The following is a 26062-nucleotide window of genomic DNA, read 5'->3' on the forward strand; positions in this document are numbered from 1 at the left end:
AACCTGCATCTAATTAAAGATCAGAATTAGATTCTCTAAAAACAGATTCTAACCTGAAAGAGGACTACTGTGTAGAAAAAAGTCTACATATTTTTTTTTCTATTTTTTTAACCAAACTATCATGTAATTTTCCCTCTTTTGGATGGAAATTTCATTATATATGAGCTTGTAATCAAACAACAATCATTCAATATATGGCAACCACCTAAATTCCAATTATTATTTTTGGAAGAAAGAAGGAAAAATAAAATTTGTGGGGTTCCTTCCAAGTGTGTGGCAATGGAGTTCGGTTAATCACCGAAGGAAACAATTTCCGTATTTTGTTCATTCACGTCAACCAAACCCATTCGCCCACCAACGGATCCATGGGATGGGTGGCGAATCCCTGGACGGCCGTCGCCGCCGCCATCTGGATTCAGTCCAGCTGCGGCGCATCCTACACCTTCAGCATTTACTCCTCCGTGCTCAAGTCCACGCAGGGCTACGACCAATCCACCCTCGACACCGTCTCCGTCTTCAAGGACATCGGCGCTAACTTCGGCGTCCTCTCTGGCCTCCTCTACACCGCCGTCGTCCCCTACACCCATCGCTCCGCCCTCCCCGGCTCGCCCTCCAAGTCAAAATGGACCTTTCTCGCTGGACCCTGGCTCGTCCTCGCTGCCGGCGCAATCCAGTTCTTAACGGGCTTCATCTTCATCTGGGCCTCCGTCGTGGGCCTTATAAGTCCCCCGCCCGTGCCCGTCATGTGCTTCTTCGCGTGGCTGTCGGCTAATGGTCAAACCTTCCTGAACACCACCAATGTCGTCACTGGCTTGCGCAATTTCCCTGGGCATAGCGGCACCATCATTGGTATCATGAAGGTAACTGAAACAAAAAAGGGTTCAATGATTAGTGATTTGTTCCGAACGTACTTATAAGCATATTGCACAATTTTTAATTTAAATTAAAATGTAAATAGGAAATGTTTATTTTAATTTAACCTAAAAGAACAGCATTTCTGCCTTATTTTAGTTTCATTGTGATTCTGTTGTTTCAGTGAGTTTTATTTGTGTTGACCAATTACAAATATTCACGGAATTTTTTTAGTTGAATCCGGGGTTTGAAGTTCATGCAAAGTTGTGTAGACTAGTCAGAGAATTTTTTTTGTTATGATCTTTTTCGGTTTAAACAAAATTGTCTTAGTATTTGTGTTGTCTTACAAAAGAAAAGAAGAAACACAATCAGAAATCATTATTAATGTCAGCATATTCCATGACCTTTTATAAGAAGACAGTGTAGAAAAGAAAACCTTTAACATTCTAATTAAGTTCTGGTTGAATTGGAATTTTGTTGTTCAGGGCTTTCTTGGACTGAGTGGAGCTATCTTGATCCAAATTTACCATACGTTTTTTGATGGGGACCCTTCAACGTTCATTTTGATGCTTGCTTTGTTGCCTTCATTCATCTCCGTGTTGCTTATGTTCTTGCTGAGGATTTATGAAGTTCATGGCAGTGATTACAAGAAGCATTTGGATAGTTTCTCTGTGACTACTGTGATTATTGTTTCCTATCTCGTGTTCATTATAATCTTACAGAACTTCGTTAGTTTGCCATATTGGGGACAGATGTTTGAGTTTGTGATTCTCATGGTTCTGCTAGCATCGCCTTTTGGAATTGCTATCAAGGCACATTGGGAGGAGTCGCAGAAGTTTACACAGTCCTACACCATTGAGAGGGGTTCTTCTACAAATAAGGGTTCTACGTCTTCCAGTTATTCTGCATCAGTGGATCAAGTGGAGTACACTGAGTTGCCTAGTGGTGAGGAGCAGGTACAAGTGACTTCAGATGACGAATTGCCCCATGAAGAAGATAAGAGCCCCTTGCAAGCTATGTGCACGATTGAATTTTGGATGTTGTTTGTGATCATGATATCAGGATTGGGCTCTGGGCTTGCAACTATCAATAATATGAGCCAAATAGGGCAATCCCTTGGCTATAGTACCATTGAGATTAATAATTTGGTGTCACTATGGAGTATGTGGAACTTCCTTGGTCGTTTTGGAGGTGGCCATATATCGGATTATATCATGCACAGAAAAGGTTGGCCAAGGCCCCTGTTGATGACGACAACACTGGGGATAATGGTTATTGGTCATTTAATTATAGCATGTGGTTTCCGTGGAAATTTGTACTTGGGCCCTGTCCTTGTGGGCATTGGCTATGGTGCGCATTGGTCCTTGATGCCTACAATCACTTCGGAGCTATTTGGTGTAAAGCATATGGGTACCATTTTCAATGCCATTGCTGCAGCAAGTCCACTTGGATCTTACATACTTTCTGTGAGAGTTGTTGGATATTTTTATGACAAGCAAGCCGATGAAGATAATTTGTGCTTTGGCATAGACTGTTTCATGTCATCATTTTTTATCCTGGCAGGTGTGGCTTTTCTTACATTTTTGGTTGGTTTGGTATTGTACTTCCGGACCCAGAGGTTTTATAAACAAGTTGTGCTTAGAAGATTAAAACATTATGCAAGATGATGAAGATTGTATTTGCCTGCGTTTCAACACGGGGTAAAGGCTGAGGAAATCACTCTTGCTTTCTCTGTTCCGTTTGGCATAATTATAATTACTGCAGTTTTGTACAGGTTGTCTACTGAATTATGTATTTTATTTGTTATAAATGTATACATAATTAAATAATAACAATAGATTCCCACTTCTCAGAAGGCATTTCATTCTTTAATTCGCTTCCCAAATGATTGATGATAGACCTTTTTGATTTGTATACAAGAGAAGAAGGTTAGAAAGGGTTGGGCTAAGTAAAGGGGTACAACAGAAGTTTGGAGTGAATTGGTGGCCTAGAACAAGGGAGAGCAGACTCTATATATAATTATATTCATATCAGTTTCTGATTTTTTGGCATTTCTTCCATTCTGGTTTGAAAAGGAGTTTTCCTCCTTGAGTTGTATTTATTTCAATATTAACACCAGTACCTATCAAGCTGGCATCACAGCTCCCATTCCCAGGGAGCCTTTGGATGGCACTGACATGCTTGGAGGGAAGCTCGGAAGCTCTGCTGGGATGGAGGATGGATGGAATTCCTGACCTGATGAAGGTGCAAGTGGAGAGATATCAGCATGTGAAATAGTAGTACTTTGAAATCAATAAGATATTATGGGTGGAGAAGGTGACTAAGACAGCGGTTTTTTTGGATGGAACGGGCACTGGATTGGTCCAAACTTCCAGTGGTTAGAACTGTGGACAAGGGTCATGATTTGGCCATTGTTCAACAGTGGATTGTTATTGGTTTGTCAAACAGTTCATGAGGTGTTAATGTAATTTGAATTCTGTTAATAGACTTTGTATCATTTAAGTGTTCTAGCAAAGGCATTAATCACTTTGAAAATTAAGAGCTTGTAGAATTAAAATCGTTTGAAGAGGTTTTCTTGTGATTGCAGCATGCTACTTGTCCCTATGTGAAGTTTTGTAGTAGTGGAGTGTAAGACAGAACAACTTTAAAACTGCAAGCTTCACATATTTGAACGTGTTTTGTGTACAAATTAGTTTGAAAGTGGTTCGTATTTTGTTTTCTTTGTTAAAATGATTATTTATGTGCTTTGCATTTGGGATGAATAATGGGTTCTGTAGAAAAAAACATTGACATATTTAGTTTTTAATATATAATTAATCTTAAGAAACTAATTGGGGATCTAAAATTTGAAGGTTCTCCTTAAAGTTAATTTTGTATATTAATGTCATTTTTTTAATAAATATACATGACAGGTAGCATGTACTCAATTTCCCTGAATCATTAATAAATTTTAAATAAATTAATATCATTAAAGTTTTTCTACTAAGATTTTTTTTGTACTAAAAATATGAAATATATCAATAATTATGGTAATGAATTAACTATTTACTCTTAGATTTGAGAGTATTGTTATATGAAAAATTAAAAATTGGGAGGGTTATTGGCAAAATAACGAGTTACCTAAATTGAGGTACACATTTATTGTTCAATTACCATTTTCTCTTGGCAAACTAAGATGTTTTTAAGTATGTGCAGCATTAATATTGATATTTAATTTTTTTTAACATGTGTATGCTACAAAATTTTATTAAATTATAATAAAGTGATTTCGGAATAAGAAAAAAGCTACATTAAACATATTGTCATGTTCCTTTGCGTTTTTTTTTTCTTTTTTACACTTTATTGGATCAATTTAACTAACTGTTTTTTTAAAAACACTAATTTACTTAAATTAAATAAAATAGAAGACTATTTTTTTTAATTTAATTCTATTTAAAAATGGGATGAATAATAAATAGATGACACCGATGAATAATTGAATGAACTAACTTTTAAATCGATTCATTCTCATTCTTTTAAATTATTGTTTTAAACAACAATAATTCCGTTTTAATTTACTAATCATTTTAACTTATATTTTTTTAGACTTTATTTGATTTTTTTTAAAATCGTAATTGAATTTATTGAGATATGACTTTGGTTTAACTAATCCTAATATATTTATTGTTTGTTGATTTTTCATTAGATTGTGCATCAGACGACCTAAGACCTTCATTAGATGGTCTATAAGTTAAACTTTTTTATTTGATTGAGTATGACATCAACTAATACACTTTTGAGGAGTAGTCTTCTTAAAAAAAATATGTTTATCCCTTTTATTCTAAGACAAGCTAGCTTTACAAGTGAACAATATCTGAGGAGATAATTTATCTCAACCTCAGACATGTTGGATTATTTTTTGGTAATGGATTTTCTAATCATTGAGAGCTTTTGAACTCACCTAGCTTCATTTTTTTCGTCTGTCGAGCATGCATGTAGGGGTACATTAAATGTGCTTGATGCATCATAAAATACCACGTTTTTTTTCAAGCAAGATCTCGACAACTAGAAATACTTATCACCGCTAGGTCATATATGTTTTTACTCAAAATGTAGTAATAACAGAGACCATACAAGATGAGCTAGAGTTAATATAAGCTTGTGTCAAGATGGTTGTTGAAAATAATTTTATCTCATATCTCAAGTGATCTTTGTGTAAACATACGTTTGTGCAGATCATCTTAGTGGATAGGAGATGGAGACATTATTTGCAACACACTGGTAAGTTCAAAGAATGTTTTTGTTAGTTACAACACAAAATTAAAGTACATGTGTATTATCATTTAATGAAGGTTTCACTTATCATATGAAGTGAAAATGACAATGTGTTGTATCATATGTCAAACAAAGTGCATGTGTCTTACATGATATGCTTGTTTTTCATATTTTAACATCTTTTAGACGATTTTTCATGTTTCTTACTTTATTGTGAGAAACACTTAATCAAAATTATAGGATTGTTAGACTTTTGTTTTAACAAATACATATACATATATTTATAGCTTTATTTTACATTGAAAATACTTTTAATATACTTTATTTTCATTTTTAAATTATTTCTGTAAATTTTTAGAAAAAAACTTAGTTACTTTGATTTCAAAACGATATTGAAAATCAACCAACAGCAAGATTATACTCTACACTTAGAGCCACACACAAAGCTAAATTTAGAAGAACACTACAACTTTATTATTTTAATACTTTATTTTAGTATTTGGTGTAAGTGATAAGATATAAAAGGGTAAGCACCTTGTTAGAGTTTGATGTAATTGCCCAACTCCTATAACTCTTCTTGTACTTTTGAACAAGATTGATTAATTTAGGTTATTGTTTTCACTTTGCTTTGAATTCTTTCTAGCTTGATCAACCTAATTATCGTTTTCACTTTTATTTTCAAATCCTAAAGTTCTCTAAATTATGTTTTCTCTGATTATTTATATATATAATGTTAATATTACGTGTTTTTAATGTTTTTGTAAATATATTTTAGAACCTAATTTTTTGACATTGAAAATTCTTCTGATTTGTAGGTGTACTGGAGAAATGCCGGCACATTATTTATGTGGAGTCTTTGATTTAGTTAGTAAGCATGAAGGGCAATGATTATTGGTCATAAACAAACCAATTACTGATCGCAACGTTGGACAGCTTGTATTAATTATTTATATGGGTGGATCAAGGAACCACTCATGCTTCATTAAGAAGATACCTTTAATTAACTTATCTTAACAAAATTCTTGTCCCAAATTTTGTATCTATTTCCTCAACTTTCTTTCTTGGAATTAATGAGAAAGACGGGAATATATGCATCATGCTAATTTCATTTCTTACTTCCACTAAATTAGGGATTTGTATTAATCTCTTCAAATTATTGAAATTTGGTAAATTTTTTAAAAATAATCAAAATGGATAAGTAGTTAAAGGTGATAACTTAAATGTTAATTATATTCTTTTACTAAATTCGTGCCATCATGACAAAACTTACTTATTCTATTGTTTTTAATAATTTTACATATTTTAATAATTAAGCTGCAAAAATTTATCAGATTAATAAAATAATTCACTAATTATATGATATGATATAGCAAAATTATTTATCAGTATAAAATATCATATTAATCATATAATTTTATAATGTCTTTTATGAACGCTAGTGTAACTCTTATTAAACAAAACCTATTCCAATCAAGAGAAAGACTAATTCTCGATAATAGTATATTTTTTTTTATTGAGAAATGCCTTTTAAGTATCTTCAAAGTGTATATGAGCATGATATAAATTAGTGAATAATATATTTTTTTTTAGAGTTTAATGGTTTAGTGAAAAATAATTTTATGTTGTTATTTAATCATAAAGTAATGGTTTAGTGTGTTTCTTAATATAAAATTATCGTAGAGTAAGATGTGATTGTATCATCGTACAAAATGATTTTAGATTGTCCTCAGATAATGTTTTTTCCTCATCAAAGAACCTTAATTAAAACAATTATCAGATATAATATCAGTGGGTGTAAGTTTTACAGTGAAGATACAAAACTACGTAAAGGCAGATTCCATTTATTGGAAAGAAAGCAAGTGGTGAAAGAAAACAAGGGAAGATCCAGATGAAGATCATTGGATTTAACAAAATTCGGCCCAGAATTAGTAAATTACTTTGCTTCTTCGCTAATTCAAGCTCCAACGAAACATCTATCTGCTTTATAACTTTCATCATTGTAATAAACTACAATACCTTTACAAGGCACCAGAAGACAAAGTATATGACATCAATTTTGTTTGGAAGCAGATAAAAAACTTTTGGAACAGCAAATAGATAGAAGATTAAAGTTGGTTTAGAGTAGTTTGATCCTTTACACAAATTGAGAGTGACCAAAAGGGATCAAAGTGCATGCCCAACAGGCTTAACCAGGAGCCATTGTGGATAACCAACACTCCTCTAAAGGATAACATCTCCATATTCTTGTTTGCATCCAACATCCTATTTTGGATAATTTACAATGTTTTGGATACACAATTCCAAAAGGGCATTCAAAGATGAAATAAATGTGGCAGATTTTTGAGTTGCATCACTTAACCAGCTCAGCTTGTTGGAGATGTTAATGGTTAATAATAGCAGTGACAGTAGCATGGTAGAATGTGAAGTAATAGTTATGGAGGGCCCACATGAAAAAATCTGTTGTAAATCCGACAAATAAGAAAACATATGAGTAATAGAAAGTCCAGAAGAATAACGGTAAGGAACCTTTCACTTCTTTCACTTGATAGTACATATGTAGAGAAAGAAAAGAAGCATTTTTTTTTCATAGCAAGACAAAGGAAGGAATAGTTGGGAATGCAGTTAGTTTTAGCAGGTTCCTCAGCCTAAAGGATGCTGATGTGGAGGAATCTGAGGCCGTTGGATGAAGGGGTGGCGTAAGATCCTCGGTTGAGTACACGTGCTGTCTCTCTACCTTTACCACCCCTTCTCTTTTTTTATTTTTTTTATTTCTTCTTTTGTTTGTTTTTTAATCTTTGCTTCCATGCATGGATTTCTCCTCCTAATATAGTGAAGTTTAGAGAGAGAATTGGAGAAACAAACGCTCACTCACTCACTCACTCTTGTTTGTTCTTTTCTCCCTTGGCTTCCTCATCCATCATCGCTATCATTAGCAACAAAGGTAACACGCACAACTCCTCTCCATCTCTTCCAACTTTGATTTTTTCTTCAAAATTCAACTTCCCAAAGGACACCAGCTACTACTCATGGTGGTACTATTCTCAAGAAGCTTTCTAGTTTATATAGTTTACCATACTACTACACCTTCTCTTGTCCCTTTTGTTTTCCTCTTTTTCTGACTTAGATCTTGCACTCACCTTGGAACTTTTGTGTCAACCCAGACATGGGGTTTCTCTTCTTCTTCTTCTTCTCTCCCACCGCTTCCAAGATGCTGTGCTGATCTGGGGTCTTGCTGTTTTTCCTTGTGACTCTCTTGTGCTGATGATCAAGAAGTCACTTAATTTGGCTTTGTTTGCTGATCCGTGTGTCGTGTCGTGTGTGTCTTCGGTTTCTTGAAAATCCAATGGAAGAAGATCAAGAAGTGAAGCACTTGTGCAAGTTCTGCAGCAAGAGCTTCCCTTGCGGGAGATCCTTGGGTGGTCACATGAGGTCACATGTCACCAATGTTTCAACCGAGACAGAGAAACTTTCGTTTTTCAGCAACAACAATGGTGGAGGAGATAGAGACACGGGAATGATGGGTTCTGAAGGGGGAACTAGCAATGGAGGCTATGGTCTGAGAGAGAACCCGAAGAAGACTTCGAGGTTCACGGATTCCATTGAGGACACTATTTTGGTCTTGGACAAGTTGTGCAAGGAGTGTGGCAAAGGCTTTCACTCTTGGAAAGCTCTGTTTGGTCACATGAAGTGCCATTCCGAGAGAGTATCCCAAAACAACAGCAGCTTATTGGAGGATCAAGATTCGTGGACCGAAAACACGAATGGTAGCCAGAAGATGGTCTTGGATGATAGCCACTCTGACGATGAAGCCACTGCTCCAAACCGAAGGAGAAGATCCAAGAGGAGAAGGACAAGGTACGTGGCCCCATCAACTTCTTCTGTGTCCTTTGTTTCTGAGTCAGAGCAGGAGCAGGAAGAGGTCGCCATGAGTTTGATGATGCTTAGCAGGGATCTTAGTCCTTGGTGTGGTCTCAGTTCTGTTAACTCATTGCACTTTGAATCTCCTTCTTTGGTTCCAACCAATTTAGATTCTAAGGCAGAAGGCAAGAGGGTTGTCTCCAATGGTTCTGTAAAAAAGGTTACCAAACCAAAGGATATGAAGTGGGAGTTTGGCAATTTGGATGCTTCAAATCTCAACTCCAAAGGTACTGAGAGTACTGGATTTGGGGACATGACCATGGTTTCCGTTCAGGGGAATGAGAAGAAGGCCGAGCTTGATACTAATTCTGCATTTGAGGACAATGGAATAGATGATGATAGAAATAATAAGTACACTTCAATCAAGGCAAAGTATTTGGATTCTGAAGTGAAGGCAAGTTCTTCAAAGAGTTGGGTGAAGAACAAGTCCCCAGAAGCTGAATCGAGCAAAAGCTCCAACAAGAGAGGAAAATTTGAGTGTACTACTTGCAAGAAAATCTTCCACTCTTACCAAGCACTTGGAGGTCACAGAGCTAGTCACAAGAAGATCAAGGGATGCTTTGCTTCAAGAAATGAGAGCAGTGAAAACAGCACAGAGTTCGAAGCTGACCTCTCCCCTGACCCAACAACAGAAAGTAAGCTCCTGAAGAATGAATATGTGGAAGAACATGAAATGGTTACTGTTACTGCTACTGGTACTACTGCTACTGGTTTTGACAATGAGGAAGAGAGAGAGAGAGAGTCCAAAAAGGGGAAAGGTCATGAGTGCCCAATTTGCCTCAAGGTTTTTCCATCTGGACAAGCCTTGGGTGGTCACAAGAGATCTCATCACTTGCCTAGTGGGTCTGAGATTACTAGAAACTGTCAAAGTCAAACAGTTGTACTTGGGGGAGAAGCCCCAGAAATAAGGGACTTTTTTGATCTTAATCTTCCTGCTTCTACAGAGGAAGAAGGTAACAGCCATGGACGTGCTGCTGAGCCTTACAAACCTTGGTGGGTAGTAGGAGGCAGCCACAAGCAAGAGGCACTCGTAGGCCTCATTTCTAACTAAACTAAACCTATCCTAGTTCATTCCAGCAGAGGTTTCAAATCTGAATTCAACTTCAGAGAGTGAAGATTCCAAACTGTATAGAAAAGCTTCCCCTTATTTCATTAATTCTTTACAGGATTCATGTCTTCTTTGAGGTATTTCTGTTATTCTTCAAGTAGTTCATAAGCAACTTTTCATCCTTTTCTCTTTTTATTTTCTTTACTTTTTTGGTGGGGTGATATTTGTTGGTTACTTTCTTCATACTTCAAGGAATAAGTCCCTTGTTCCAAATTTTAGGTTCATCATTTTGGTCATCCTTCAAACTTCAAACTTCAAACTTAAGGAATTTGTATCAGTTTGTGCTGTTTTGACACAGTTTCCTCCCTGGCATTGTATGAATAGAAATTGTTGTGTGAAATTCCAAAAGTGACATTTTGGTGGTAGTTATCTTTGTTTGCATCAAAGAGAAATGAATGAGGTGTTGAAAATTTGGATAGATACTGGACGTCATAACACATGACATGAGGAGATAAAAAGGCAAGGTTTTTATTATAAACATAAAGAAGGCATGTGAGAAGAAGGTGGTTGTTTAGTCACATACCATAAAACCTCACCACCCATTCCTTCTCTCACTGCCCACACAACTGCTGTCTTGTTAAATCTCTTTCTCTCTCTCTATTTAATCTTTATATACTCAGTAATCATAATAATAATAACTCACAGGGGTGGTGGGGTTGGACCACAGATCATAACAACTAACTTGTCAAAAGCTGCTGCTACCATAGTAACTATTATGCTGCTAACTGATGAAACACAACTTTTTCAATTTTACTTCTTTTTCTTCTTAACTTAGAATTCAATTTTGTTATATTGATGATACTAGATGATGGAGTTAACTGTAGATAGATGGAAAAAGAAAACAAAAAACTGAGATCCTCATTTAATCATTGTAGATGCAAGAACTGGGAGCATTGGTCTTGGATATGTCTTTTAATATGTGAGGCCAACAACATGGTGCAGCTTACAAAACGGCACTTGTTGGCATTTGTTGTCTTTACTTAGTAACAGTAATGACATTTATCTGATCAAATAATTAAATGAACTTTCCTATTATTTATTTTCCATTTATTCATCAACCTTGAATCGAGATGAATGTTAAAAGAATAAAATAAAGAAGAAAAATGAAAGAAGTAAGCACTAATAAGAACTTTAAATACTGAAAATATTTATCAATATAATAAAATTTTATCTCTTAATTATCTTATTTTAAAAAATTATCAAAATAAACAAAAAAATGTCAAGGTGACTGATTCATAATAATTAAATTTTAATAAATTTTTAAAAATTTATCTATTTTAATAATTAAAAGATAAAATTCTATCAGATTAATACAAAGTAACAAAATACTGTAGTCATCTTGCAGCAGCCTGCAGTGAGATTCCTGAGTTCGGTTCCCAAAAATGTTATGGTGGGATTATTTAAAAATAAACACTATTATATGCTGCTGTTTAGAGTGATCAACAAATTGTTTTTTAAAATATCTTCGTATGTGATGAAATAATATTTTAATTAATTCATAAAATGGTATATTGTTTATTAATTTTTGGTAGAACAAAGATATATAAGTACAAATTAATAATTTCTTATCTTCAAGTGAAATTAGTAACTATAATTATTTGTTCTTAAAAATAAATATTAAATAAATAAAGAAGGGGTTAGTATTTGAATGTGAAATTTATACATAATAATATGATATTTTTAGTATCTTTAAAATTTACTTTTAATTTTTTATTCATTAATGTATAATGCTATCTAGTATATATAATCAAATGTAAATATTATATATATATAATATTATATTATTACATTTAATGAACAGTACATATCTATAATTTATATTTATGTTTGATTTTAAAAAAAATTGTATATATTCCCCTATTATTAAAATTTATATTGTAAAGAAAATGTTAGTATATATGAAATTTGAATTGATATATTGTTACATTTTTAATATAGTACAATATATTTAAATTAATTCATTTAAATATTTTATATTTAGAGTCTATTTTATATTATGTTCTTATTAATATTTATATTTTATAATGCATCTAATCCGAATAAATATATTTGAATACACAATTAAATATTAAAAAAATAAGAAGATCAACAATATACATATATTAACATGCACTATTACCGGTTTCATGTTATAAACACACATGAATTAATTTCACAATAATAATAATAATAATTATTATTATTATTATTTACAAGGCATATATATTATTGTAAAAATGAATTTAATGGATTATTTGTAGGGATGTCAATGTCGATCGAGACTTGTAGGTTGACTCAGGCCTGCAAAGAAAAAACATGGGGCAGTGCGGACTTTACTACATATCTTAAAATATATAGAAATTTATTTCTGCACTCTCATAATTTCTTTCTGTGGTCTCATTTTTTAAAATTTTAAAATTATCCATTTCAAGTTTTACAATTTGGAATATAAATTTGTACTTTGGATTGTGCAATCTAAAATATTGTACAACTCTAAACACAAATTTTAACTTTCAAATTCTATAATCGAGATGTCTCTTAATTCCACATTCCAAAATTAAAGAAAAAAAATATTCATTAAGAAATTTCAAAGGGTAATTTGAGTATTTTTTGAAGTATGAGGTGCAAAAAGAAAGACATGTAGGTGCAAGAAGAAACTCCCCTCAATCTCTAATTTAGAACACCTTCACAAAATTCGATAATAACTTTTTAATATTTAATAGTATTTTTTTATTTTTTTAAAATGTATACATTTATTATATTTCAATACTCATTCAATAATAATTTTTTTTATAATAAAATTTAAATATAGTAATATATATATATATATATATATTATTTTATATTATTTTTTAAATTAGAATGGTAATGATGTATCTACATCCATTACCTTAAAAAAATTGTATTTTTAATGAAATATTTTATTAGACAATCTATTAATATGATTAAAATTCAAATTTTATTGAAATTTAGAACTTTTTTTTATCCGTATCTTATTACACATTTTTCGTAAGTATAATAATATGATAACATTTACTTAATTCATGTAAATAAGAAAAAAAATAATTTAATAAACAAAACATAAATTTATTTAAAAATTGATTTTTCATTAATTTAAAAAAGAATTATGCAAGCTAGCCCATAGACCCGTAGACCAACTTTGACCAATAAAATCAACCCACAACTTTTTACGTGGGACAGATCAACTCAACCCACATTTTATTGACCAAATATAAGATGAGTCATTACAGAATAAGTGAGTCCATATTGACATGCAATTATTTGAGTAGTTCTATACAATATTAAAATAACTTTTCAATATTACTTGAGTTTTAACTGTAGATAACTTTTCAATATTTAATGAGTTTTAACCGTAGATAATTTATATATATATATATATATATATATTTTGATGTTTATATTTCTTATCTTTAATGTACATATATTTTTAATAAAGATATTTTTTTTTGAAACTAATAAAATCATTTTAAAATGTTAAATCATATTAAAAAAAATAAAAACAAAAAGATTTACATTTTTTATAAAGGCTATCACTTCAAACTATAGGATAACTTTCTAATCTTGTACTTAATAATAAAATTAGACAACGAAAGTAAAAAAGAAACAATTTTCATTTAATGGTTCTTTATGGTAATTTTTTATTTATTTTGTTGGGAATATTTCCTTGATCATATACTAAAAAGATAAAGATAAATTATAATTCGTAAACCTGAAATTAAAACTAAATAAACAACTTGTGACACTTTTTGCAACACGAGGATAAAGTAATTAAAACTCAAAGTTGCATCCTAAAAGTAGCTAAGTTAGGCTATCAACATTACAAGGTTGGTCTTATCGGTGAACTTTGACCAATATTCAATCTTTTTTCCGCAAATAATAAACTATCTAACAACCAAACAAAGCAAACACAACAATTTTATGTCAGTTCACTCAATCTTAAAAGTTACTTCTAGTTTTCCTTAAGATAAAATTTTGACTAATCAATCAATAATTTGAAAAGTACACAAGTTCTATTTAATCTATCTTAGTCTTCTACTAAAAACTGAAAAGATTGTAATAAAGAAACTTTAAAAGAAAGGGCAATTTAAGATTATTGGGTGATTTCATATAGTGAAGAATAAAAAGGTTTTAACTCTCCCACAAAATTTAAAATATTTATTAGAACATTTAACTCTAGAAAGGGAGTTGAATAGTGTCTTAAACTCTTCTGGTAGACAACTAGACTAAACCATCTAGTGAAAAGGCAAAGAAAAACAAAATAGATTATGTAAATAATGATAAGGAATAACTTATTTGAAGATAGAGATGAGCAAATAAAGACAAGAAGTATGACAAGGAAAAATAAAGAAGAAGAAAAAAAAATATTTTAAAGGAGATTCACAAGAGAAATACTTAGAAAATTAGAAGAAGAAATAGAGAAACACTTAACTTTTACCCTTTAATGTAGTTTTGATCTTGTGTTTAAACAGTAAAGTATAAAACACAATTTCGTCAACATCAGGCATAGTTAGATGCAAGTGTCTTGTTTAGTCAAACAAAGGCAAGTCTTTTGGTTGAACAAATGTAAATGTTATTTGTTATGTGCTTCATCTTATAAACTTTTTCCTAGACAGACGATAATTATACTTTATTTGATAGACGATAAGTCTTAAGCATTTCATAATTTACATCAAAGAGTTATGAATACTTATTATTTATTTGCAAGTAATGTTCATCTCTTGGCTTTGCTAGCATTTCATAATCACTAGCATGTTTAATTTTGCTAATACTATAGTAGAAGTTTATTTTCTTTATACTAAGAACTTGATTATGTTTTCCCTTACTTTGAAAATACCTAGACTAGGTCAATTAAATGTATGTCTGGAGGTGGAAATCAAAATATTTAGAGCTTCGCAATTCTCAAAATAATTTACAAAATCATGCTTGCAACATGATATATTTTCCTATAGTTTTTGTAATTTATTTTGATTGCATCTGATGATACAGTTTGTTCCATAGTGGAAACATTTTCATCAGATGCAACTTTATCTTGCTTGAGTATTTTGTTATCTAAACAAAAAACTTTACATTTTTGTTTTAATTTTAAATATTGCTTGAAAAAAGTATTGCAATTATTAAGAAGTTACTCATATGAGAGATCACTCTCTTCATCATCATCAAATGATGAGTGATGAGTACATTTCTAATCACATTTAGAGTGTTTAACCTTAAATTTCTTAGACTATAATTGATAATAAATCCATTGTTTTATATAAGATTTACCTAATCAGGATTAATTGGATTTTAATTGAGATTATTGGCTAAACTTAAATTTTAAGCACAATCTCTCACTTTTCTCTTTTCTAATTATCCGTAGAGATTTTGTACCTTGATAAAATTATTTTAAAGTCTGAAAAGTTATGCTAAACAAGGACTAGATGATCTACAACTAAATATACCACTTTAAAGTCGTAAGACACGAGTTTTGTGATTTGGTTACTTTCTGAAGAAATAAACTAACCTAGTGCACTATCTAACTATGTGATCTCTCTCTCTAAACTTCACTCTAATATCTATTCATAGAAGTTTTAAAGCTTTATAAATGAATGTGATTTTGGTGTTAGACGAAATTGGGCCCACAAAAGCATTTCTAAAACTAAGCTAACTACTTCAACATCTTCTTTTTCAGTGTAGCGTTGACTAGGACTTATTTACCATCTAATGTCGATTTCGTCATATTTTCTCTTTTTAATTCATCTTTTTCTTGTCTTTATGACATCAATATCTTCATTTAATCTTCTAAGGTTAAAGTCCAATTCAAAAAATGTTCCTACAATTGATCAAAACATTTGTTAGACGATTCCAACAAAATACAAGTTGAAAAATGCAATTTTTATGATATTTTTGTAAAAACTCTAATTTTATACAGAAAATACAAATTTTAACTAAGAATGGAAAAAGAAAAGAAAAAGAAACTCCAAGGAATTACAATTATCCTTGAAAAGGCTCAATTTGTCGCACATTTAAAATGTTGGTTCCCTTGTGGGATGGGGACGAATTCTTCCAGCTTTAGCTTTCAAATTCCTTGGGGGTGTCTTAAGGACCAAGGTTGTTCTTCATAAGCCAATTCATCTTATGTGGCTCAAGTACAAAAGAAGACTTTTGCACAAGCCTTGAATAATGTTTTTGATATTCCTATTTCATAGTTGTTTTCTCCTTGCATATAGGTGTTGAAATAAAGAGAAGCTAAGTTCAAGAGGGAGTGAAATATACTTAAAAAAATTTTCGCAAATAATTGTTTACAACAAATCAGAAAGAACTTTAACAAATTGTTTTCCAAAACAACATATTGATTTTGTAGTTGAAATACACTAATACAAAAAATGAATCTATTTTATGAAACACAATTGATTTAAATCTTTATTACACAGATCTTATAAAAAGTTTGAAAAGTTCTAAAACTGTTTTAAAAGAAACAAATATTTGAAATAAATTCAATATTTTTTTTTTTAAATTAACATATTTTTTTACGATCAAGAATTATTGGAAAGATATTTTTACAAATTATATGACAAGTGCATAATTCAGAAGTATCCATCAATGTTTTTAAGAAAATCTTTGATTATATCATAACTAATGAAAACTTCTTAAGTTGTGAATTGTTTTAGTTTACATTGTTAATCAGTAACTAATACAAATTGATACAAAATATATCAATATTCAATGTAACACCAATATCACTTATCACAGTAGTTTCAGTTATCATAGAGAATCAGACAAGTCTGCAGAGAACATAAACCACAGATTGATTTTTGAAAACAAATGATTGATTATACTAGTACAAATTATTATGCATAAATATTATAAAGCTAGGATAAAGAACATATAAAAGACCCAAAGACTTTATACTGGTTCACTCACAATAGAGTTGCATCTAGTCTCACCTCATACCCAGGTGGATTCCACTAAAACAACACAATTTCTTTATAAGAAATAAAAAACAGTTATTCAACATTCCAAGAACAAAAACCAATCAATGCAACACCCTGTCACAACATTGATACACATCAAGAAATCCTATCTTGGCCCTAACAATTATAACAAATATACAAAACATAATAGAAGGGAACGAATAAACATGGACCGTGAACCAATACATAGAATAGGATCTCTCAAATTCACAGTTGCAATGAAATACCTTTGACCTCAATCATAGATGATGAAAGTTTTGCTCCAAGAAAACTCAATGATCTTTCAAAGACTATTTCTTTCAAAAACTTTTAACACAAAGACTCTCATAGATGTAAAATTGTAAATTGTATAAGTAGTCTTTTTCTGAAATGACGCATACCCTTTTATAGAGATTTAACACAAATAGTTTTTATTAAAAAGGTGTAGTGAAGTAAAATCAACCTGTTCAAAAATTGAAAAATTTGTTGATTTCACTTAAAAATTTAATATGCATGAAAACTTATTTTTCTCAAATAGAAAGTACTCAGACTAAAAATAGTTCTTATGTTACACATTAAAACATGGTTTTCGATATATAAAACATATTTCAGAAAAATCTAAAAACTTTTCACTATTTTCAATCAATTGATTTAAAAGATAAAAGATTGAAAAATTGTAACATTCCAAAAAACAAATTAAAACGAGTTGAAAAAAGTTTTAATCGGTTAAAAATATTTGTTATTGGATTCATCATCATTTCTTAAGGCAAAAGATAAATCAAGACACACAAAATAAAAAACTAAACTACCTAGATACTTAAGGCAACAAGTCTTCAACATGGCTTCATCACACAACAAAGTTGGATCCTTGAGATGTCCAACAATAGGAAGATTTGATATTTGTTTAGATTGATAAAGATATGCATCTCGCATGTCTTGAAGACTGTAAAAATCACCTTCATAGAAAAATAATACTATCCAAGGGTGACAAACATCTTACTCATATGGACGTGTGCAAAAAGCTAAAATTTGCTTGGAAATCTTTAGGATCTTGGAAAGTTATTCCTCTAGGAAAACGGGTTTACGAATTTTGATTTTTCTTCCTTTGAAGACGTGAGAAGAGTCCTATGGAATCTCAATCCGGGTATCTAGAGAGTATTTTCTTGGGCTAAAGACTTTGTGCCATCTTTCACAAAACTCACCAAAGCTCAATGTTGGGTCAGAATGCACGACCCTTTTATGGAATATTGACAACCAAAAACAATTTTCTCTACATCGAGAGAGATTAATACTCCTTTTTTTCTTGATGACTGCACCATGAATAAAACTAGAAGATTTATTTGCTAGAGTGTTGATTGATATTGACATGCTATCTATTTTTCCTAGTCAAATTTTGGTGGAAAGACATGGTTTTTTTTTATTGCATATATTGAATTTGAGAAGCTGGCTCCATTTTTCTCTTCATGAAAAATGATAGAGCATGATATTTTTAAATGCATACGACATCTTGATAAGCTCAATAACACGACAAAATCGCCTACTATTTTGTCCAAACCTGTTGTTATACAATAAAAACATGTGATTGTCTAGACCAAAGAAACTAATGATATCCCTCACAAGAAAGTGGTTGGTGTCACAGAAACAAAATTTTGCGGCAGATGTACATATATGTGATGCACCTATTCGAAATGCAGGGGTGGTGGAAGTTAAGGGAGTTGTTATTGATCTTGATACCCTTCTTGAAGTTTGTTATTGGCCAGTTGGAGGGTGAATCTCTTGTTGCTTAAAATTTTAAGAAATTTGCTGAAGATATAAGGGTTGTTTCAGGGTATGATGATGATATTTTTGCTGATATGTCCTCTTTGGAGGATATCCATGAATCAGATTATTTGTTACAAAAAAATAACTCCTTGCCTATTGAAAATTCTAGTCTTTTAAAAGGATTTTGTCATCTCAAATATGCAAATAATACAATAAGTCCTAAATTAGTTGTTTCCAAACGGGTTACTTCTAAGTCTGTTTCTTAGTATTTAGTCTTGCAAAATTGTTTTGAATCTCTTTCGGGTGACGAATAAGAGGCTCAAGAGTAATTTCTCACTATCTTTCCAACCGATATAGTTGAATCTACCTTGACTAGTATTTTCTTAGAAGAAGTAAATTCGGTCTCTAAGTTCTAGGCTGAAAAGATGGATAAGGAGAAATCATTAAGTGAAAACGATGAACTAATTCAAACCTTCAGGAGACCAAAACGATATCCTAAAGCTAGAGTGAAATCCAATAAGATGACATCCAAAACAGGCCAACCTAAGAAAAAGTAATGGTAGAGACGTGCATCAATATCATATGATTTTATTACCGCTGTTGAATGCAAACGAGGGTCAGTCTGATTGAATTTTTGGAATTCAATCGTTCCTCTTTGTTCTATTTATAGAAGCTACACAATAGATAATGTTCTTTTGTTTGTAGTCTTGTCTTTATTTATTTATTTATTTTTTATTTAAACTGACAATGTAGTTACTTAGGCTATTTTATATTTTCTTTTCCATAGATTTGGTGGATATCCATCAGGTATAGTAACTCATGTTTTTTTTTTCTTTTTTGTTTTTATACTATTTTTCATATAATAGCACGTGTTGCTTAATGTAAATTTTATTAAAAAGAATATGACTAAAAATTTAAATTGATTAGGTTAAGAATCACATGCATAATTTAGAGGAGAAAAAATACTGTAAAAAAATCTCTTCATATTAATATATCTTATAAATTTCAAAATAAATAAGTTAGTTATAACTTTAAAAAACACAAAATGTTTGAAGTAAATTAGTAAGAGTTTTTATAGAGAATCACCCCAAAATATGTGTTATTTTTTTATAAGTTTCTCAACAAGAGATTTCAAGGCAACAATCTATCCTCCTTCCATAATTTGTATCATCCAACCTTATATCTTGCGTAAAATATGTACGGTTGACATTAAAAGTTAGAGTTTAAAGATTTTATTTTTGGTTCTTAACTATTATCATTAACGAGAAAATCATTTAAAAATAAATAAGTATATTTTTTACCTTAAATATTTTAAAAATAAGAAAAAGAAAAAATAACATATAGAAGAATGATGATTGGGACCGATTTGATCACGCACGAGTGGAAGATTAACCAGCTTTTAACTCACTTTAAGTTTGATATGCCTCCATTAAGTTTAGAACTTGATAAACAAGCTTTAATGATTTGTTTCCAAATCACAATATAGTGCCTATCACTATTATCATCAATATGTAAGCAAATCAGTACTAATTAGGTCATTTTAGACCACTATTAGAAAAACATAACATGCAAGTCAATTAGTGGTAATGAGAACATTTTATATGTTATAAGCCTTTAAAAGATATAAGAAAATATAACAAATATAAGAAAAAGAGATGTTTCTTATTCTCTTATGTGTATATTACATCACTTCATGTATACTAGTAAATATATATAGGGAGTTTCTCTCCCCAAATTACAATCTAATTAGGTAAGATATTAATCATGAGATTCTATAATTATTAAATTAATTGCATATAATTGAGTACAATATCGTCAAATATTGCATATAATTTGATAATTATTATTTTCTTAATACTCCCCTCAAGTTGGTAGGTGAAGATCAAGAACCCCAACTTGTGTCGTAGCATCAAAAATCGTTCCTTGCCCAATGCCTTCGTAAAAATATTTGCGAGTTGATACTGTGTTGGTACATATGAAGGACTGATTATCCCAGCTTGTAATTTTTCTCGCACAATGTGGCAGTCTATCTCAATGTGTTTTGTGCGTTCATGAAATACTGGGTTTGCTGCTATATGTAATGCCGCTTGATTGTCACAGAAAAGTTGAGCTGGCAAGTTACATGGCACCTTTAAATCCTGCAACAGATATCGCAACCAAACTATCTCCAAACAAGTCTTGGCCATTGCGCGATATTCTGCTTCCGCTGATGATCTTGATACGTTTGTCTATTTTTTTGACTTCCATGAGATAATAGAGGAACCAAAAAAAATGCAATACCCAGATACTGATCTCCGAGTTGTCTGACAACCTCCCCAGTCTGAGTCGCAATAAGCTGTCAATGTCAGATTGTTTTCGGATGGCAATAACAATCCTGTCCTGGTGATTCTTTGATGTACTTTAGGACTCGAATTGCGGCATCCCAATGAGGTTTCCGTGGATCCTGTATATATTGACTTAGGGTCCGAACCGAAAATGCTATGTCAGGCCGAGTAACCGTGAGGTATATCAGTCGTCCCACGAGTCGCCTGTATTTGACTGGATCCTTTAATAACTCTCCGTCGTCTGGTGTGAGTTTTAGGTATTGTTACATTGGAAATTTGTCTGGACGAGCACCTGTGAGTCCCGTATCCTGCAAAATATCAAGCGCATATTTTCTTTGGGACATGTAAATACCAACTTTGGAACGGGAAAATTCAATCCCTAGAAAATATTTTAGGTCTCCAAGATCTTTAATGCGAAATTGTTGTAATAAACAATCTTTAACACGCTAAATTTCTGTCAAATCATTTCCTGTCAAAAGAATATCATCCACATAAATCAAAAGGACAGTAAATGATAAGTTATTCTGTCTTGTGAATAGAGAGTAATCTGTCATCCTACAGATTTAATCACATGAGAAAATTTTGAAAACCATGTTCGAGATGTTTGTTTGAGACCATAAAGGGATTTGTTGAGTCGACATACAATGTTCTCCCCCTGTCGATGATGCCCGGGTGGCAAGTCCATGTAAATAATTTCATGCAATGTGTCATGTAAGAAGGCATTTTGCACATCTAGCTGGTGAGTAAACCAATTTCTGGTTGCTGCAATAGTGAGGAGACACCTCAAAGTTGTTAATTTTGCTGTTGGTGAAAAAGTTTCAGAATAGTCGACACCTTCAATCTGAGTGTACCCCTTTGCGATAAGGCGCGCCTTATATCTGTCGACGCTACCATCTGAGTTGTACTTTATTTTATAGACCCATTTGCATCCGATGGGTTTCTGTCCAGCGGGTAACAGTGTTAAGGTCCACGTTTGATTTAGCTGCAAGGCGGAAAGCTTTTCGTCCATTGCTTTTTGCCAATTTGGATCAAGGATAGCTTGAGCATAAGTGTGGGGTTCTTTGGTGGTTGTGATGTTAGCAAGATATGCACTATGTGTAGAAGAAAATCGTGAATTAGAAAGAAAATGATGCATAGGATACCTGGTTCCATTCGGTCGGTATTGGGCAGTGGTCGAATGATTGGCTTGGGATCCCGTTACGTAGTCTTGAAGCCAGGAAGGTTGGGTTGATGTGCAACTGGATCGTCGAACAGGAAGGTCGGTTGGAGAAGGTTTGGTAATAGGTGCTAAACTTCTTGGCATGGGAGAAGAAGGTTGGTCTACTGGAGGTTCAGGTGTATTATGACGAATAGGAGAAGAAGGTTGGTTTGATGGAGGTTCAGGTGCATTGTGACGAGTAGGAGAAGAGAGTTGGTTTGATGGAGGTTCAGGTGTATTGTGACGAGTAGGAGAAGAAGGTTGGTTTGATGGAGGTTCAGGTGCATTGTGACGAGTAAGAGAAGAAGGTTGATCGAGTGAATGTTGGACAGGAGTGGGTAAGTCAATGTCAATAGTGGGCAAAATACCTTGTAATGGAGGTGAGAATTGTGTCTGTGACTGTTGGCAGAATGGGAAAACACTTTCATGGAAGATGACATCCCGACTTGTAAAGAAAGTGTCTGCATCTATATCAAATAGTTTGTATGCTTTTTTACTGTGAGGATAACCAATGAAGATGCATTGTCGGGCACACGGATCAAATTTTTGCTTAGGTGAAACAACAGTTGCGTAACAGAGGCAACCAAAAGTTTTTAGGTGAGAAAGTGAAGGTGGTTGATTATATAGTAGCTCAAAAGGTGATTGTGATTTATTTTTTAGTAAAGGTGATGGCAAGCGATTAATGATATATGTGGCGGTTAAAACGCATTCTCCCAAAATTCTAATGGTAAATTGGACTGAAATAGAAGGGCTCGTGCTGTGTTTAAAATATGTTTATGTTTGCGTTCTACTACTCCATTTTGTTGAGGAGTGTAGACGCAAGTGCGTTGACATTCAATACCTTTTTTGAAAAAAAAAATCATATATTGAAATAAATTCCAGTCCGTTGTCAACGCGGATGGTTTTAATAGATGCCTGAAATTGATTTTGTGCAAATGTAATGAATGACTCTAAGAGATGTTGGGTTTCAGATTTCTGATTCATAAGAAATAGCCAAGTACATCTAGTATAGTAATCGACTATAGTGAGAAAAAAAAACGTTTTCCAAAATGAGTTGGGGTTTTATGAGGACTCCAAATGTCACAATGCAATAGATTAAATGGAGAATGAGATTTTATTGTGCTTAAAGGAAAGGGTAGCCTTGTCGGTTTAGCTTTGGGACAAATACTACAATTATTATTATGAATGGGAATGAGATTTTTACTGATAGGGATAGGTAGTAAGGAAGATACAAGTTGTAGACACGCCGGAGAAGGATGTCCAAGGCGCTTGTGCCATAAATCAGGATCGATCGATATTTGAGATGCGTGGGCTTGGTTTGGAAGAGGGGACATGTAGTATAAGTCTGCGTGTTGTTTACCCGAGCCAATCATCCTCCCCGTAGCCAAGTCCTGTAAAACCCATGTGGAGTAAAAACGACACAACAATTTAGTGAACTGGTTATCTTACCAATGGACATGAGATTTAAATTAAAAGAAGGAACACAAAGAACATCTCTTTGAGAGTGATTTTGTCATTGAATTTAACTGTGCTTGTAGATGAGATGAGCACAGTTGATCCTGTGGGCAGATTAACATTTGAAATAAATGATGATGAAGTGTGTGTGAAAAATTGTGAACTAGATGCAATGTGATTTGTTGCTCCGCTATCCAAAATCCATGGTTTCGTAAAAGCAGAATTAGAAGAGGAGTTATGGGCAAGCAGACCTGCAGAATAGCCCTTGTCAATTGCTGAATTTACTCGGCACTGAAGCGAAATGGAGAGGCTGTCAGGGCACCAAGATCGGTGCTCTGATACCATATAAGAAAATGAAAACAAAAATGGTAAGAAGAAGAGATGTTTCTTATTCTCTTATGTGTTTATTACATCATTTCATTGTATAGTAGGAAATATATAATAGGGATGGCAAAGCGGGCCAGCCCGCCCCGCATTGGCCCGCCCCGCACTTGGCCCGCAAAAATGCGGGACGGGTTGGTCCGCCCCACAAAGTTATTGCGGGCTAGAATTCCCAACCCGCCCCGCATAAGAGCTGGTCCGCAGGTTTGCGGGCCAGCCCGCGTTCTTTTTTTTTAAAAATTAAATATTTATTTTTTTTACATTTTGTTATTAAAAAATTGTCAAATTAAACCTATATATTTGTTATTATCAAACCTAATTTTTTTTCCTTCCTTTTCAAATATAGTCAAACATCAAAACATTAAGATAAATATCAAATATCACTATTCTTCCACTTCCAAAACATTAAAAATACCTAATTCCAAAACATTAAACATAAACATTAATTCAAAAACATTAAACATAAACATTATTGACATTCTTCCATTTCAATAACATTGGATGCCACCTTAGTAGAACCTTCATCCATTTTTTCATAATTATAATCTTCCCCGTCATCTGCATATATTAAAACAATGACAATTAATTAATTTTTCATAAAAATAATACAATAAAAATAAGATAACTTTTGACTCAATTGATGGTTTGGTCATGGGTAACTTCTAAAATACCCTCTGCTTACTTCTCCTTCTCTAAATGGTGTCTTGTTCCTTTATCATGTTTGAAATTGATTTAATTGGCATGACCCAGTTTAGGTTGCCCTGCTGCTACTAAGTGTCAATATTTTTTTCTTGCGGGTTTGCAGGCCAGCCCGCCCCGCCCCGCAACTGGCCCGCGCGGGTTGCGGGCTAATGCGGGGCGGGCTAATGCGGGTTAGCGGGTTGAAAAGGTCATCCCGCCCCGCGTTTTTTACCTGCGGGCCGCGGGCCGGCCCGCCCCGCTTTGCCATCCCTAATATATAATATATAGGGAGTTTCTCTCCCCAAAATTACAATCTAATTAGGTAGGATACTAATCATGAGATTCTATACTTATTAAATTAATTGCATATAATTGGGTACAATATCGTCAAATATTGCATACAATAATTGCATATAATTTGATAATTATTATTTCCTTAATAAAAGAATTTAGAAAAAATGAATTCATCTCTTTCTAGATTAAAATTAACTTATACATAATAAATTAAAAGTATTTTTTTTAAAATTTTTCTATCTTTATCTTAATCTATAGTAAGATCTCATAACAATTAAAATAAGAACGATATATAATATTACATAAATAGTTACAAACATTATTTTATAAATTAATTTTATAAGATTAAATTTAAATTGATTTTGTAAGATTAAATTAAATTTAAAGGGAATGAATGATTTTTTATTAATGATCAAGAGAAAAAAAATTTCATACTATATAACATATAGTTTTTTCACAGTAATATATAGCTTTTTGATAGTGGTAAATAAAAGATAAAAAGTGTATCTCCCTTGAGTAGGATTATGCAAAGCGTAAAGGGAAAATGTGTATTTGATCTTGCTTCCAAGCATTCTCAAAAGCAGTGTATTTACAGCAATTACAGTGTGTTTGATTGTGCATGTGGCAGCTATTTTCCAGTTTTAACTGTTTCCAAAAGGGTTATTCACATAATGTCATTTCAATCATAACATGAGAAAGAGTGAGATTATGTGTTTGATGTTATTTCCTGCCTAATCTCTTTGACCAAAACCCAATAAACTTCAATAATCTATCACCCTTGTGCTCTTCTCAAATCACAATTTTTCCCTTTAAGGAAGGTTTTGAGTTTATCCTCATACACATTTCTAACTAATTATACTACTCTCACTATTTTCAATTTTAAACCATACACTTTTCTCTTCTCATT

General features: G+C 32.4%; 2 protein-coding genes across 3 annotated transcripts; both read left to right on the forward strand.

Moving 5' to 3' along the window:
* LOC137820499 (protein NUCLEAR FUSION DEFECTIVE 4-like) lies at positions 1-2707 on the forward strand. Its single transcript, XM_068624621.1, has 2 exons — positions 1-860; positions 1338-2707. Exons 1-2 carry the CDS (start codon positions 366-368, stop codon positions 2517-2519), a joined length of 1677 nt encoding a protein of 558 aa, XP_068480722.1. The 5' UTR covers positions 1-365; the 3' UTR covers positions 2520-2707.
* A 4968-nt stretch (positions 2708-7675) lies between these two features.
* On the forward strand, positions 7676-10501 carry LOC137822006 (uncharacterized). Of its 2 annotated transcripts, none has more exons than XM_068626879.1 (2): positions 7676-8047; positions 8268-10501. In XM_068626879.1, the coding sequence occupies exon 2, from the start codon at positions 8450-8452 to the stop codon at positions 10073-10075; it is 1626 nt and encodes a 541-aa protein (XP_068482980.1). In that variant the 5' UTR covers positions 7676-8047; positions 8268-8449; the 3' UTR covers positions 10076-10501. The 2 variants fall into 2 exon arrangements, with proteins under 2 accessions (XP_068482980.1, XP_068482981.1); XM_068626880.1 differs by having other exon boundaries at positions 7935-8138.
* Positions 10502-26062: the final 15561 nt, after the last annotated feature.

The sequence above is a fragment of the Phaseolus vulgaris genome, chromosome 9 (genome assembly GCF_000499845.2).
Source record: "Phaseolus vulgaris cultivar G19833 chromosome 9, P. vulgaris v2.0, whole genome shotgun sequence".
Taxonomy (NCBI): Eukaryota; Viridiplantae; Streptophyta; class Magnoliopsida; order Fabales; family Fabaceae; genus Phaseolus; species Phaseolus vulgaris.

Bases quoted from the DNA above. Each gene is read 5' to 3' on its own strand.
- LOC137820499 (XM_068624621.1), top strand. From the start codon at position 366: ATGGGATGGGTGGCGAATCCCTGGACGGCCGTCGCCGCCGCCATCTGG. The intron at 861-1,337 runs GTAACTGAAACA...TTTGTTGTTCAG, and splicing joins CCATCATTGGTATCATGAAG to GGCTTTCTTGGACTGAGTGG.
- LOC137822006 (XM_068626879.1), top strand. From the start codon at position 8,450: ATGGAAGAAGATCAAGAAGTGAAGCACTTGTGCAAGTTCTGCAGCAAG.